The 17,273-nt window shown below is 40.5% G+C and overlaps 1 protein-coding gene and 1 long non-coding RNA gene across 4 annotated transcripts in view; one reads left to right on the plus strand and one right to left on the minus strand.

Annotated features, from left to right (window-relative positions):
• ARK2N (arkadia (RNF111) N-terminal like PKA signaling regulator 2N) overlaps positions 1-17,273 on the minus strand; it is a 56,811-nt gene that overhangs the window by 16,346 nt on the left and 23,192 nt on the right. The window contains exon 4 of one of the 3 annotated variants that reach the window (XM_083403034.1): positions 8,110-12,083. The exons of the other annotated variants lie outside the window; for them this stretch is intronic. Coding sequence (XP_083259160.1) covers positions 11,638-12,083 — 446 coding nt within the window. The 3' untranslated portion in view covers positions 8,110-11,637. Of the gene's footprint in view, positions 1-8,109; positions 12,084-17,273 lie in introns of those variants that run through there. 3 annotated transcript variants of the gene reach the window in all.
• LOC310659641 lies at positions 1,901-11,115 on the plus strand. The gene is made up of 2 exons (XR_014502896.1): positions 1,901-10,754; positions 10,818-11,115. It is a non-coding gene; the product is annotated as an uncharacterized lncRNA (long non-coding RNA).

Here is a 17,273-nt window from a genome sequence, read left to right on the forward strand (position 1 = left end):
GCCCCTGCCTTCTCGCTCCGTTCTTCAATTGTGCATGAACGCAAAAACGGAAGACTGAGTTATCGCTGCACAGTTTCTTCTTGTTTGCTGAGCAATCGTTTGGTGTGTGACTTTTGCTTCCCTCCTCAAAAAGCTCAACAACTTTGAACTGCTCCCCGCAAAAAAATCTGGGATTGAGCTTGGGACCTTGCGCATGATAGGCAAATGCCTCTAGATGCTCGCAGGACTGTAACTGTTTATCCTAGTAGCCAAGAGAAACGCTGACTGTGAATACTGAGGACTCAATTCACGATCATAGCTGACATAGGGCCACTGAGAAAAAAGAGGGAGTTGTTCGTATGCTCGGACAAACTGCAAAGTTGCAGAAGTATCAAAAAACCACCTTTGAAATGGAGCAGCTCCCCATCTCCCCCCAAAAAAACAATGGGAATGATCTGTGGTTACCAAACACTACCAAGGGATGTTGGAAAAGAAAACCAGAAAACCATTGGTGGAGTGAATTGGCTTAAGCTTATAAAATCCTAAAGGAAGACATGGCTTGTTCCTTGGTATGATTGAGATCTGCATTAATGGCAAAAGTGGTCACCCCAGATAACTATGGAGTGGAATGGAAAGAAACTTTGCTTAAGAAATTCTGGCTCATGGCTTAAGCAGGCCTCCATGTCTTTCTTACAGATGGAGATGTCTCTGCCTAAACCAGTGTTTCCCAAACTTGGGTCTCCAGCTGTTTCTGGACTACAACTTCCATTATCCTTAGCTAGGAAGATGGGTCAGGGATGGTCAGGGATGATGGGAATTGTAGTCCGAAAAAATAACTGGAGACCCAAGTTTGGGGGACACTGGCCTAGACTCTGGAATATGGGGAGCAGAAATGCTGCCAAGGCCTTAAAACTATACACCAGTTATGAAGAAGATACAGGTTTGTTCTCCTGCATTTTAGCAGCTCCGAGTGACCTTCATGGATCTCCATGTCCCCTCATCAGGCATGAAAACATGCCAAGTATCTTAAAACAATTGGAAACTGTTTTCTTCAGGAGCGCAACACGTCATTCACCAATATAGAACTAAATTTTAGTGAGAAAAAGTGGAGTGAGAGAAATGAACAAATAAGAACACAGGAAAAAAGGAGGTGTCAAGATCCAAATGCAACTGTACCTCAGTGCTAGGACTCACTTTTTTAAACAACTTGATTTTATTTTATTGTTCCTTTCACTAAGAGTTTTTCTGAGGACAACTGGCACCCAGCTTGCCTCAGCCTTCACTGTGGGAGCTTTGAACACCTTCTTCCTTTGGTTTTTTATGCTACTCCTGGCCATTTTTTCTGAGTCAGGCTTCCGGAATTGAATATTTGGCTCCTGACCAGTTCTGAAAAAATGCCTTTTCTTTAGTTTTTCTTTCCCCTAAGGTTCTGTTTATCTTCCTGGGATGCTCAGACTGCACTCTTCATAATGTAAACATTTTTAAATCTATTTTTATCTTAATTAATTTGGACCATTCAGGATGTTGAATTCATTTACTTCCAGTTCCCTCTCCCACTGCCCCAAGAACCTGTTCCTTGGATCCCTCCTTGCATAGGTATCTATCATCCGCTCCTTATTCTTTAGGTTACATTACTATATGCTGGAGAATTTAGGAAGCTTTTAGCTAGTTTGGACTGGTGGAAGTTGAAGGAAAATGCTGTTTAGGGCAACGTAATATGCATGCTTTAGTGCCAGCCATTTTGTTAAATATTTTTATTTGCCAAGTATTTTTTCCAGTTAATTGCTCATTATAAATTGTGTATCTCTTTATATCTCCATTGTGTTGCCTTATTCTTTAATTTTCTGTTTTTGTATTTAATCTCATTTGCACCCCTCCCTCGGTTAATATGAATTTCATATTGTTCCTTTCCACTTTTATACTGCTCTTACATAAAAAATGATGCATTTTTTTCCCTATCAGTGCCAAGTTTGCATGTTTTCATCATATGAACGCTTACATTTAAGTAAATCTTTCAGGTTTTCTGTATTCTGCGTGTGACGCTGGCTCCTTCCTGGTTAGCACTACTAGTTCAAGAGAGCGACACTTAAGAATCTATTTTCAGCTCTCTCCTTCCCAATTTTTGTTGTCGTTCCAGAGGACGAGACTCAAACCAATGGGTTCGAATGGCAAGAAAATGGATCCCGGCTAAACGTTAGGAAGGGTGATGGTAGAAGCTGTTTGTCCGTGGAATAGCCTTGGAATAGCTCATTCGGAAAGCATCCATGTTGCATGCAGATGACACCAGGTCCAATTCCTGGGATCTCCAGGTAGGACTGTGAATGTCCCCTGCCTGGAACTCTGGAGAGCCACTGCAATTCAGGACAATACTGAGCTAGATAGACCAACAGCAGCTTTCTAGCTTCTATACCCCTTTTTATGCAGAAGCTGGAAGAAGATCCTCTGGGAATGGTGTAATAGGGAATTTCCTGCATTGGCAGCAGTTTGGAGTAGAAGCTATGGATCCCTTCTACCTACAGTGGTACCTTGGTTCTCAAACGCCTTGGGACTCAAACACCTTGGAACCCAAACACTGCAAGTAAGTGTTCCATTTTGAGAACTTTTTTCAGAAGCCAAACGTGCTCCGTTTTGAGTGCCACGCTTCCTATTTGAGTCCCACACTTCCGTTTTGAGTGTTACGCTGAGGTCCGTCTATTTCTGCTATTTATTTTGCGGTTTTGTTTTTGTGGCTCTTTTTTTGTTTTGTTTTTGTGACTGTGTGGAACCCAGTTCAGCTACTGACTAATTGTGTGACTGCAGTACATTGTTTATTGCTTTCATTTTAAGGATCAATGATCTTGTTAGATAGCAAAATTCATGTTGAACTATTGTTTTAGGGGTTGCTTTTAAAAGTCTGGAACGGATTAATCCATTTTGCATTCCTCTCTATGGGAAAGCACGCCTTGGTTTTGGAACGGACGTCTGGAACGGATTGAGAACCAAGGTACCACGGTATTGTGATCGCAACCCTGAAGCAGGAGCACGTCTATCAGGTGAACGAACGCATGCTGCAAAATTTTGCTTCGGGTACCACTTGTCGTCACCAAATCCAGCCTTACAAGAGTGGCAAAAGATGACAAAGTGATTTCTTTAAAAAACAAGCAAACTTTCCAATCGGGAGTAAAACAAGTAGAGCCAAGCAGCACATAGGGAGCTGCAATTATTGTTACTACTAGTGGAAGAGCTCAGCACTGGCAGGTTTGTTTCTTTACCATTAGAAACCTTGGTGCAGAAACATGCTGGTTCTTAGAAGAAGCCTCTACCTCCCTAGATCTCTGCCTTCTCTGCTTTTGCTTCCTCAAATGCTTTGTCAACAAACAACTCAAACCACTTACTTCCTTTGGCAAACTATATGGACGGCAAAAACAACAGTAACGCTTGGTTACATCAGAGGCTTTACAGCCACCTTCCCCAACTTGGTGCCCTCCAGCTGTTGCTGGACGGCAAAAGGGCAACCAAGGGGATGGAGCGACCTGCCTATGAATAAAGGCAGCAACATTTGGGACTACTTAAGTTTAGGGACGCGGGTGGCGCTGTGGGTTAAACCACAGGGCCTAGGGCGTGCCGATCAGAAGGTCGGCGGTTCGAATCCCCGCGACGGGGTGAGCTCCCGTTCCTCGGTCCCTGCTCCTGCCAGCCTAGCAGTTCGAAAGCACATCAAAGTGCAAGTAGATAAATAGGTACCACTCTGGTGGGAAGGTAAATGGCGTTTCCATGTGCTGCTCTGGTTCGCCAGAAGTGGCTAAGTCATGCTGGCCACATGACCTGGAAGCTGTACGCCGGCTCCCTCGGCCAATAAAGCAATATGAGCAACCCCAGAGTCAGTCAGGACTGGACCTAACGGTCAGGGGTCCCTTTACCTAAGTTTAGGGAAGAGGCAAGTAAGAGGCGACATGATAGAAGTTTAAAAAGCTATGTGTGGCATGGGGAAAGTGGAGAGAGAGAAGTTTTTCTCACTCTTTCATAGCACTAAAACCTGGGGAAGCTGAGGATCGGAAGATTCGGGAGAGATAAAAGAAAGTACTTCTTCACACAGCTAAAATGATGGAACTTGCTCCAACAGGAGGTAGTGACAGCCACCAACTTGGATGGTTTTTAAAAGGATTGGATGCATCCATGGAAGAAAAGGCTATCAATGGCTACCGAGCCATGATGGCTATGCTCTGCCTATAGTCAAAGGCAGTAATGCTTTTGAATGCCAGCTTCTGGAAGCCACGGTGGCAGGGCGAGAATCTCTTGCACTTGAGATCTGATTGTGGGCTTCCCAGAGGGATCTGGTTGGTCACTGTGGGAACATGGTGCTGGAGTAGTGAGCCATTGGCCTGATCCAGCTTAGCTCTTCTTAACTCTCATCATAACCGATGGCCGGCCATTATGGAAAGCGTTGATGGGGGTGAAGCGCCACAATGTCTGGAGGGTTCCAGATTAGAGAAGGCTAATACCCAGTGAAGTTTACAAAAATAAATTGATAAAACAACATGGGGCATTATAGCGTCGATGCAGAGGTAAGTGGCTGCAGAAACCAGGTAGAAGCGAAAAGCGAAAGATGTATGGAACTGAAAGGAGAGGGGAGATGTAAAAGTTTCCCAAGCAGCACCTGAGGCAGTTTAGCTAGATTTTAAAATAAACCTCACAAAACCTCCCCACCCCAAAAAAAATGGTTGGCTTTATATTTTTACATTGTAATAAGAATTTTATTAATAGCTATATTAATTCTAGGTTACAGTAGTTACATTTCTGAATTTATACAGTTTGGCAAGGAATACACATTTATAAATACAGTAAAAGAATAGCATAACCATATTCTCTCCAAAATCATAAAGTGAAAAGAATTTTAAGAGAAATTAACATTACTTCGCCCTTCACTACACAAAGCTGCTCCCACCCCACCAAGATCTTTTCACTGGGGTGGGGTGGAGGAATGATGCATCTGATATAAGTTGCTTATACTTGATTTAAATATTAAAACCCAAACAAAATCATAAAGGTATATGCAACGGGTGATATCCAACATTAGTAATAAATCAGGTAAGCCCTCTTATTTCTAATCTGAATATAACTCAGTTGGGTATTATCCATTAAGAACCAATTCAAGATAATTATTCCTTTCTCAAAAAATAAAATAAAATAAAGTTTACCAAGTAATAATTTCATGCCATGCAATAAAGTGGACAGAAAAAATAATTTTCTGTAAGCAGTCATGAGGGGCATGACATGGCATAGCTATGTTGGCACACTGAATTGAAATGTCTAGGGTTGACGCAGGCACCTTGAGAAAGTTATAACCTCCCCTCCTCTTGAACCCTAATCTATAAAATGGACATAACCACTTGCTATCATAGCAAAGGGAAAGACAATAAACATGTTGCCATACAAAACAAGTGATTTCTGAGCACAGGCTGTGAAGCTACACTGTACAGCAGTGAAGGCCAAACTCGGCCCTCCAGCTGTTTTGGGACTACAACTCCCATCATCCCTAGCTAACAGGACCAGTGGTCAGGGATGATGGGAATTGTAGTCCCAAAACATCTGGAGGGCTGAGTTTGGCCATCACTGCTGTACAGTATTTCATAATCTACTCAAATCAAAATTACATCAAGGTAACAACAACAAGTGAGTGCGAGTGGTGGGGACATGTGACTTGCATGTCATTGGGCTGAAAGCAGAGGTTTTTCCTAATGGAAGAGATGAGAGTACCTCTTCAAAATTTGTCTCTCAACTCTCTCTCCTTCTCCTTTTTTTTCAGAGATAACTGATGCTAAAGCCCAACTAGGTTTAAACACGATTTAACACCCAGCTTGTAATTATTGGTAAAAACCTAACTTCAAGTAGCATTAATCTTGGTTCATAGGTAGCAAACACTCTGCAAGTGGCAGCCAAAAGTGGTATTTCTCAGCTGTTGCTGGACTACAACTCCCATCATGCTGCACATTACATGCTGCCAATGGTGGATGAGACCCAAATAACATGGCTCTACATGAGCTAAATCTGCACTAAATCATGATTAAAGTGGGGGAGGGGGGAAGCAACCAGGGAGCACTAAGAGGGGGAGGCAAACAGGAACATGTGTGCCCAAAGAACCTCCTGATATCTAACAGTGGTTAAGAAACTGCAAAATGTAGTATCTGGAGGGAGATTTTGATGTGTTTTTCTTTCTGCACTGTGAAGGGTTTCCATAAATAAATTGCTGTCCTAAATTTGAATCTTTTACTTAAAAGACTAAGATAAAAATATAGAAATACTAATATCATGAGTTAAGGAGGGAGAGGGGAACTGGTCTGTTTAAATTACAAGACATACATTAAAATAATGTAAATCGCACCAAAGATTAGTTTGTCACTCAGAACAAATCTATTCAGCCTGATAAACTGGTTTCAATCTCAAGTTGTTATGAAATGCCTACAAGAGCCATGATGAGGGATAAGTCCAATGGCATGAATGCCACTATTTTCTTTTGAATGAAGACAATGCACAGCTATTCCACATCGTCAGTATTCAAAATCAGAATGTGGGACAGGACACTCACCCTTGAATCTGTAGCAATGATAGTACTGAAACAATGCAACCAAAAATTATTGTGCAAGTTGAAAGTTAGAAGTGTTTTTCTGGGGCTCTGAGGGCACGATCAGCAGGTGCAATCCATATAATTGCTGGACCCTGAACCACCATTTCCTCCTGTGGAGAAAAGCTTTAAAGGGGTAGCAGGATCTGACAACAGGACATGTTCATCTAGAAATGAGGTTTCTCACAAATTATTTCGGGGTAAGGTTTACAAGTTGCTCCTTTGGTTCTAAATAACACCACCAGGACATATTCCATTTATTGTGCCACTAATAATTATTTTTTTTTATTTTCCCCATACCTTACAGATTAAAAAAGATGAATGCACAATAAATCAAATTGTCAAACCTATGGCAGCTTCATATTCTACTTGGTGGTAAAGATACCCCCTGGTCAGATTGCAGGTGGTTGGTGCATAAAGCTATTATGCATGCTTAAGGGATCTAGGGCCAGCTATGAATGCTTGTATGCCTTCCTCCCACCCCTTTCTTGAGAAGCAAATTCCCTCTTCATGCCTCAATCATGGGCAAGGAAGGTGTCACCAGCCATACCAATGGTTAACACAAGCCACGGTTCCTGTTGTACTGGGATCTGAAAGTTAACAAACTGTGGTTAGAATTAACCATGCTTGTAATTAGTAGTAACATTTCCTTTAAGGCAGGCACCCCCAAACTCAACCCTCCAGGTGTCTGGGGACTACAACTCCCATCATCCCTAGCTAACAGGACCAGTGGTCAGGGATGGTGGGAGTTGTAGTCCCAAAAACATCTGGAGGGCCGAGTTTGGGGATGCCTGCCTTAAGGTGTCTGGAGGGGAGGGGATTTACTTCTGAGGAGGGAAGGCACAAACTCTTGCACAGCCGACTCCTGATCTTTTAACCACAGCTAAGAGGGAGACAGCATTACATCTCCATTGTCTTTCAGTGGTCACCAAATTAAAGACAAACTGTCTATTGAAGAACTCTGTACAAACAGAGTTATAATAAAAAGTACTGCTTTGACACCAAAGGTATGGTAGCACTGTAGAGAAACCACAGGATTTTACCGAAAACAAAGGTGATTATGCTTTGCACAGGTAAAGAGTGAACAGAATGCTAAACATGATTATTCATAAACATCAAAAGACCTTTCAGGGTCTTCAGTAAAACTCCCATCTACTTTCAATATTAATTTTTGCAAGGGGCTTCTAAGAACAAAATTACAATAAAATTATGCTAACAGGATTATAGCCAGTTACAACTAGTTTCAATCTCAAAACTATTACATTGTGAGATGCCTATAGCATAACCTGACTGAGCTGATCTAGATTCTAAAACACCTGTATCATCCATTTTAAAAATATGCTTTAGAGCATGCTTGAGGCAATGATGTTCTACAAAAAAAGCAGCCCCTGCGTGCTTGGGAAGACCTGTAAAGTTGACATGCAGTTCCGAATATATTTCTAAATGCTTAGATGCCTATCGGTACTAGAAAGGGGTACATACTAACGTCAACAAAATAATCACAATAATTTCTTAATTTTAAAAGTAGGTAAGGACAAATTCATAACGTTTTATTCAAGGCAAAAAAGGAGAGAGGGAAAAGAAAAGGTCTTGTCAAGATTATAAAAAATTACTCTACTGTTTGAAATCAATCAAGTTAATGTACACATGATTTCATATTAGGAAGATATCAAATTTACATCAAAACACTCATATCAAAATTATACAAGGAAAGATTTAACACCAAAATTGCTTTAGAAACCATTCATATTTTCTTTTACATAAAATTACATCCTGCATAGCCTTTCAACTGTTACCCTGAAAATACAGCTTTTTAAAAGCAAGGTTTATTCTTAAAAGACATTGTGTAGAAGATAGGGCAGGGAACGCAGGTATACATATTTCCAAGTTATTTCACTTTCATAAAATCAGTTGTGACATTAGAAAAGGGGGAAGGCCAATGAGCAGGCACACGGCAATAAAAAGGCAGGGATCCAAAGAGTTATTCTAGGAATGCCCCAGGGTCTTGGAAATGTCTGTTGTCATTTTTGAATGCTTGTCACTGAGCAGCACGTCACATTACAGCCTGCTTCCAAAAGCCCCCTCAATTCTATGAGCACTTTGCCATGTGGTACAGGAAGGTGTTGTTAGAGAACACAGTCCTTGGCCATGAAGAAGCAGTCACCCAGTTCTCTGGATGTCGGCCAGTGTTTGCAACCTGTAATTTTGGGTCGTAAGCAGTCCTAAGCACAATTACTTGAAAGCTCCATTGAACTTAATGAGACTTATTTCTGAGTAAGCATGTTTAGGCCCACACTGTAAACCTGAAATAAATGCTTCCAACTATAAGCAATGTTGTTTTGACCTTTGTTTGCCTATAACGGAAGGGGTTATGCTGAGCTACTGTACATTTGTACATATGATTTGCATTTGAAAGCCTAACTGGAGAAGGAAAACCGAAAACTTTCAGTTTCCATTATAAGAACAAAGTTTATCTAACCAGCAACTTTATAAGGTTCATTACTCTACAGAAAGCTACTTCCCAGGTGCAGAGTTTACCCCCAACCTGCAAATTACAGTAATAGAAATAATGCTTAGGCATTTTCAACCAGAGGGATATAGTTCAATTATTCCTTCAAGACTGGCTTAGAAAATGCTTGAACTGAAATATGGGTTAAAACAATGGCCACAATCCAGAAAGCCATACAATTTAAGCACCACATACTTAAATTTTCCACATGCTTGTGCATCCATCGCACCATTAAATTTACACTTTTAGGAGCTGTAGTCTATGTCACCCAAGGAGTGTGGGGCAGGTAAAATGTGAAAGTTCTACCATGTTACTAGCCACCAAGACCTGGTTTGAATAAGAATGTCTTACACTGCTTCCAGAAGACATACTAGCTTGGGTGAGTCACATGGGGAAGAAAATTTAGAAGCTGAATGCCACCATTGGCAGCCACCAAGAATACCAATCTGTGCACCTTGCAATTCTGACTGGATGCCCAGAAAGTTTCTAATCTCTTAAATGTAATGATGATAAAAAGGGAAGAAAGTTGGCTCTTAGGTATACCAGTGGTGGCTGATATCAATTTGAACTGGCAGAGCCAAAGGCAAGGAGACCAGGGTGGGTAAAAAAAATCAATGGTTTAAAAATAATAATAATAAAATGGATTTTTATTTTATTTAAATCAGATTTTTTTTATTTAAATCAGATTTTTAAAATGAAATGCTTTTGGAGAAAAAAATCTTTCTAAAGATAAGTTTTCTATTTAAGTTACATTATAGGCCGAAGGCTATTCATCAGGAAATAAGGATCTGTTTTAAGTTTTCATGTGCGCTACAACTAAGTCTAAGGGTTTTTTTGTTTTGTTTTTAAATTGTTTAACCACATCAGTTAACAAACATGGATACATATGCTTTACTGTTATTGTTTTAGTTAAATAAATTGTTTAAATTGTTATTAAGGAAATGATTATTTTTCTCCTTCCAATAAAGTACAGCAGAAAGGTTGCCCAAATATAAACAGTTAACTTATTAAACTTCACAACAATGTCATAATTATTTGTCTATGTATTTCTACTAGTATAACCAAATCAGTAATTTTTCATAAAACTGTAAAAACCACTCTGAAAATTTATTATTCCAAAAATGAAACTTTCGTCTGGTTGTAAATATTACGATTATACCAGCAAGAATATCTTTCTGTAAAAAAAAAAAAAAAAAAGATTTAAATCAAGTCTTACCGACTAGTGATTTAAATCATGATTTAAATCGATTTGATTTAAATGATTTCCTAGAGAAAGCTCAACAACTTGTCCATGAAGGAAACCATCAGTTGGTGGGGCCAAAGTCAATGAGACAGGCAGAAAAAACAAATTCGTGTTGTCCCCATCCTCTTCTCTCTGCTAGTTCTACAATGGCAACACTAAGGCCAGGGAGAAGGAAAATGATGGGCACAGCTACTCCCGGGACTGGTTTTAATAAAGAAAGCAGGCAGGTGGGGATTGGCTAAGGTCAGACTTGAAGCTGGTGGAGCAGTGCCCCATTTCCTGTAACAGACCGGCCTCCACTGTACTAGACCCTGATGGACATGTACAGCAAACCCTTGCATGGGCTGCTTAAGGAGACTCTCTGGATTGCAGCCAATGTACTTTGTTCTCCCTCCATGGTAGGTCAGATTTTTTTAAAAATGGTGATTGACCCTTGACAAAGGTGATTGACCCTTGACCAATTTTTTTTTTTAACTTCAATACAGGCTTTTGGAGTTTAAATGGAACATGAAAATAGAATCTGATCATATATTAACACACACCAATTACTATTTTTCCGTTTGTGGACAGGTGGCCCAAGTGTTTAAAGCAGTCATGCTGGTACAATAAAAAACTTATTTAACCTCTTTTATTAAAAACGTCAAATTTTCTAGAAGTTAGTGTAACCCAGGGTGGACAGGCCTATTGCTTCTAACTATCTCTCAAATTCCTTTGGTCCTGGGGTAACGTGAGTTTTTAGCAAAACATATGCTTCCTAAATGTCGCAAACACTTGTGAGAAAAATAAAGGCTAAAGAGGGGCTATGGATACTGGTTTATCTTATCATCTCGTCCATAGACTGGCCAATCCAGCAGGATTTGATCCAACAGGATCAAAGGAGGAACCCAAAAAATATGGCAAGCAATATATAATCCTGTTTATGATGCACAATCTAGATACTAGCATTTGTTTCAGAAAATATTCACAGGGTATACTGTCTGGGTACATAAGGCTGCTTTCAATTCCAAATTTGTATTTCCACATATAAACACTTTTGGCATGCAAAAGGAGCATACAAGTGAATACATTGATTGTTCCTACAGTAAGACACACACAAAAAGATCACTAAATTGTATCTTGCCAAGCTTTGGTGATGATAAGCTGGAGAGGAGAAGCATTTTAATGGTAACCTTAAGTACAAATCTGTTGTCTTCAAAAAAATCCAACACTGGCAGTTAAAAAGCCTAAACAAGGAACCAAAAAAAACATATAGAATACAGCTTTTGCAGTTCAATAAAGGTCAACAGGAAAGGTTTGGGAACCATGTTAAGTTTGTGATTGATTCAAGTTGGGTTCTGCGATATTCCCATTTTCAGGAAAGATAGCTGGAAAATTGTTATTTAAAGTTGCAGTGTCGGCATTTTGACAGCTCACATAAGAATTAAAGGGCGGCTGTGGAAGCACTTGGCTATCAGGCACCTGCAGAAATACCCCTGCCTGAGTAGCTGGGGAGATTCTTTGGCCAGCTAATGGTACTTTAGGTTCCCTGGGCTCCAGCTGCTGCTTGCTTTCTTCATCTGTGTCAAGGCGGGTTAGCTTTTCTATCCACATGCGAAACTTCTCCTCTGTCTGCCTCTGCATCTCGGCAAAGCAGTTCATGGCCTCTTCCAGGACACTGCCTATGCAGTTCCTATCCCATACGGTGCCCCTGTCAAGCAATCCTGGAATTTCCCTGGTCGCTCCTCCAGATCCCCCAGCACGACTGAAGCCAGCTTTAAAGACATTGAGGCCATTGCATAAGACATCATTAAGGAAAAGGTAATCACATCCATACATTAAGGCATGCGAGAATGAACAAGCTACATACTTGCTCTAACTGGTCAGGTAGATAGAATCTCTGAGAAGCACTGAGATACCTGCCCAGTTAAAAGTTCATAAGCCACCACCCCAACATAATTATTTAAATCTTTTGGCTTTCAAAACATTTTTTCAGAAGGTGAAATCAACCCTGTTTTCTAAGTTTGGTGTCTTCCTCGCTGAACAAAAGCCAAAGCAGCGTAACTTTGTAAGAATCAAAATCTTGTTTTATGAGCATACAACCAACACTCAAATCTAATTTTATGCACACTCCATCTAAGTAAAACATAAGAATACAAGAGTTGCCGTGCGAGATTAGAGCATAGTCCGTCTAGTCCAGCATTCCATTTCCAATATCTGACCTCACAAGCAAGGTACGATGGTGGTGGCTATTCGTGGTTGTTTCGCCACGTCATCTGGTCATCAGATATATCTACTGGGGGTGAAGGTTCTGTTTCTCTCTCAAGGTTACTAGCTTCTGGGAGACCACCATGGATTTGATTTTATGGATTTGAATTATATTAAAATAATCTTATCTTCAACTACTGAGCACAGAAGGGCAAACACAGAGCAGATTATGCCAAAGAAAAGGACAGGGCTGCATCCAGACCTGCCTGCAGCAGAACTCTAGGTGACCATGGGTAAAAGGGGCTTTTCAGTAATTCATCCCTTTTGCCGACAGCCCTCTATGTCCCCACAAAGCAGCTCTGGAGGATTGAGGTATCCTCCAAAATTGTGTATGGGGTCATATGGGGGGGGGAGGGGCTGCAGAAGAGGGGAAGCACTGGTGAAAAATGCCTCCCTGTGCCCCATTTGCAGGATTAAGTGTGTGGGAGCTCCTGATGGACCAGAGCCTTATCTGCGAATGGAAAGAGCCTTTCCATTCAGAGGGAGATGTCTGAATCCAGCCCACAGTCTTTGTTTACTCTGCTTTAAGGAGAAAATCCCAAAACACGAAGACCTGTATGTGGACCTTGTGGGTCAAAACATTCCCACAGGGAAAAGTTGCTCTTGCAGATAGTCAGAAGCACAACTCAAGGAGAGGATCCCAAACATGCACAAAGAAAACCCTAATTTTGAACTCTGAGCAGCTCATCTAAGTTTGCAGAAACATAATTTTCATTCTGTATTCTAACGGTAGTATGTAGGTCTTCACAAATCTCAGATTTTTCTGCAAAGAATGAGGTGACACAGATTATGGAAGGTGGATGTGGGCCTGAGAGATGAAACATGAAGCACAAGCGAAGCATGGATAACGGAAGGAAAATCTACAGATAATTTCTAGTAGTGATTAGCAAGTGACCAGCAACACACTACTGGTTTGGGACTTGCCTACGCGTTTCCATCTTATTCTCTGCAACTGTGATGTCCAGAATTTATTTTAGAGGGAAATATTACAAGTTTAGGAATTTAACTGGGCACCTGTTCTGAAATACTGACAGTGAAAAATACTGGGGCATCTCACTTGATTTGTAAGTCTCTAGCTCAGTGTGCTAGAATATGGGGAGAGTCACACATAGGGAACCTACCACAAGAATACCATGAGGGGACTACTACTGCTATGGGAACCTACCACAAGAATACCAGGAGGGGACTACTACTGATAAATTATAATGTTTAAGATAGTTTTTGCATTTGTTTTCAATGGCAAACAATTAAGAGTATGACATTAGTATGATAGATTGCTTTCTCAGGAGGCAGGGGTTAAAATTCTCAAAACCTGAGTATCAGTAGAACTATGCCTACTATCCTTATAGGAATGAAATATCTGGACTTTTTTTATGGGATGCATTCTTCTTGAGTTGTTAGAAGCAATATATCTTCACTTACAGTGAAGTCCTTCAATGACTAAAAAGATCAGAGGCAACTAGATATGGAAAGGTCTGTCTTTTGAGCTCTTCTCATAAACCTGGCATTCTATAATAAAAGCAGCTGCTTTTGAAGGGAAATTCAGATTTCTTCTCCAGGGCAATGTCTACCAGAAGGAAATTCTGGGCTATCTTCTGTCCTCCTCTCTTCCAGGATGACAAGAGGGGCAAAGGGGTGTTTCCTTCTGTTCGGAACACAGAAGAACTGCACTAATATGCCATGATTTACAAGATTACAATTCCACAGCCAGAGCTTTGGCTCTAGACTTGTACCCATTAAAAATACAACTAATTGCAAACTGTTGGCTTTTATCCATGTTTCCAGCTAGGTGGGGCAGGGCTCTTCCCTCCCCCTCTGTAGCACCAGCACTGGAACTACACCTTGGGTTTGTCCTGCTTGCCACTGGCAAAAAGGACAAGAGGTAGTTGAGCCCTACTAACACAGCTGAGAGTGAACTTTCAAAACAGCTTGCAGCAATGGTAGATTAAAGAAAGATATTAATTTCCAACTTACAAGAAGGACATATGGTATGGTAGCTATAGAGGGGCAGGCAGAAACCTTTGTGCATGGTTATGGTTTTTAGGCAATTGTCACTCCCATTCAATTTCCAAATGACAGTCAGTGAGTTCATTTTTGCAGCTCTGGATAAAATAGCTCTCTCAAATTTAAAATATAATTTTACTCAAAACGTCACTGTAACAGGCCCCAATCAGATCTACCCTCTGTAGGCCCCCAAACCTTGATTTTATTAAGAGATGGAAAACTATTCAATACAAACAACTTAATGCTTATGCAAACTGACACTGATATAGATATTTTAATGGTGGCTAGGTCTTATCTTTACAAAGGTTGCCTTGACATTTTGAAGGGATATAAAGAAATCAAAATGCACGTAACTTAAAGAAGGCAAATACTTGGCCTCCCCAACCCACAGGCGTGTTTTTTGCACTAATTTCTCCAAAAATGGGTTACTTTAGGGTTATGGTACATTATTTACTCTCCTGTTTACTAGTAAAACTAAAATGTAAACAAGCAGGTACACATTATGTACTTTTCACTTAGCTCTTCCAATTTCCCATTTTGGTGTTTCTTGCCTTCCTTAAAATTGAGAAACTCTCACCTAGCCTAAAAAAAGAGGGCTAAGATGTATTGCAAGTTCCTGAAACTATGTGTGTGCTCATGAGCACTCACCTGGAATTCCAGCTTGCAATCCTTGACTTATTTTTTACCCTAAAACAGAAATGCAACAGAAACAAAATCCTGCCCCTACTTAAACTGACAATCACACTTTCAAAAGAACCACAATTATATAGGTTTTATATTTATATAACAAGCAAGGCAAAAGCACCGAGGGAGGAGTGATCCACACTTTTAAAGACTTAATTGCTTTGCTTCATACTATGCGCCAAACAACCAATATACCCACAGTGAAACATGCCAGAGAGAAGCATTGTTAATGGAGGGCATATCACACTATTATTGTGTGGAGGCTGTGATGATGTAAAGCTTGCTACTCTTCCATATCCTTCAGCAGAGAGAAGCTGACTTAAGGGCTTGTCTATATACAAACATTTGAACAAGATGGCCCTTGCCATTGTTCGGTGTCCCAACAGAGAAGGTTTAGACAGCAGAGATTCTGCCTTACAGAAGAGACTGTACTAGAGATCCCCTTACTTGATAGGAAGCCCAGGCTACACCTCTATCTCCATTGTGTCTACAATGTCTGCCAGTACTTTACACCTGCACAGAATTGCACACGGGCATCAAATCAATGGAATAAGATAGCCTGCCGTGCAGTCAGATTCTGTTAGCACTACACCAGACTAGCCAAGACCCACCAAAAACCTGTTGTGGGTGTAATAAAAGATTCCCTGTTCAAAACTAGTGTGATATGAAAAAGGGCTAGCCTAGATATTTAGTATAAGGCAGCTTCCTATGTACCCTGAGTCAGAAAACTGGCCCATCTAAGCTCAGTACTGTCAATACATACTGGTAATGGCTCTCTAGGATTAGACAGCAAGGCATTCCCTGGCAGAGATTGAATCTGGGACCTTCTGCATGCAAAACAGATCTTCTACCCATGAGCTATGGCCCTTCTTCCCAGTATGCCAGTTTTTTATATGTAACCAGCATTTTATGTGGAAAACTATGCCATGTCCATGGTATGAAATGGTACAGTCCGGCAACAGAGCCAGTCTGCTTGGGATTAGTCCCTTTCACCTAAGATTGTACACAATCTTTTTTAAAAAAAACGCTATGTCCAGAGCAAAGCCTTAGTCTGTTCACTGATATGGCATCTCACTAGGCACTGCTGCAGTGCAATTTCCATTTATTTTAACGGGTTTGGGCAGAAAGCTCATGATATCCAAAGTGACATGGAGGCTGGGCAACTAAAAGCCCTGGCAAACTACATCCATAAGCAACTGTAAAACCCAAAGTGCTGTGCAAAGGCAGAATCCATCAAACTTTAAAAGGTTACCACTGGCAGAAAGAAAACTTGAAGGGTCAAGCTGAAAACACAGCATTGTAGTTTTCCTTTTAAGTCTTCACACATGATATATAAATAGCTTTACTGAGGACACAGGTTTTAATTACAAAACTTATCTCTCTCATGCAAAGAAACAAATGTTATGTTCACCCATAAAAGATCGGCAAACCAAAAGCTTTTTAAATAGTATTTTATTTTAAGATTGCTATAAAATGCAGTTATTTTGAGTACCATATGCCAAGTAGAAGATACATATTCCTCCTCATGCTATTTAGGATAAAGGAATAATGCAGGCCTTAAACAAATGGAAAGCTGTCCAAAATGCACCTTCCAATATTTGATTGTAAGAATGGCCCCAATATTTGATTGTAAGAATGGCCAAGATAGTTCACCTCTCAGTCACACAATATGGATGCAGCAGGAAAAATGATATTAGTAATTGTGCAATCCATGCAACAGAGGACATTGAAACCCTCTGGCTTCTGAAACTGAGGGGTAGTGTGGAGGCTATTAATTTGCAATCAATGTGCAAAATATTCCTCATACAGGTTCTGAAGTAACCAGCTCACCTAATTGTAACACACAACGAAGCTGAACCAGTTTATCATGCACTAAAATGAAGTTGGAAAGTGCACCGTTAAATTCAGTATTGGAGAGAACGTGGCCTTCTCCAACAGCAAAACTATGCCCCATGGTGTTTCAGATGCAGATACAGGAACAGTTGCAGTATTTTAAAAGAATAATCCAT

The sequence above is a fragment of the Podarcis tiliguerta genome, assembly GCF_965153285.1.
Source record: "Podarcis tiliguerta genome assembly, chromosome: 11".
NCBI lineage: Eukaryota > Metazoa > Chordata > Lepidosauria > Squamata > Lacertidae > Podarcis > Podarcis tiliguerta.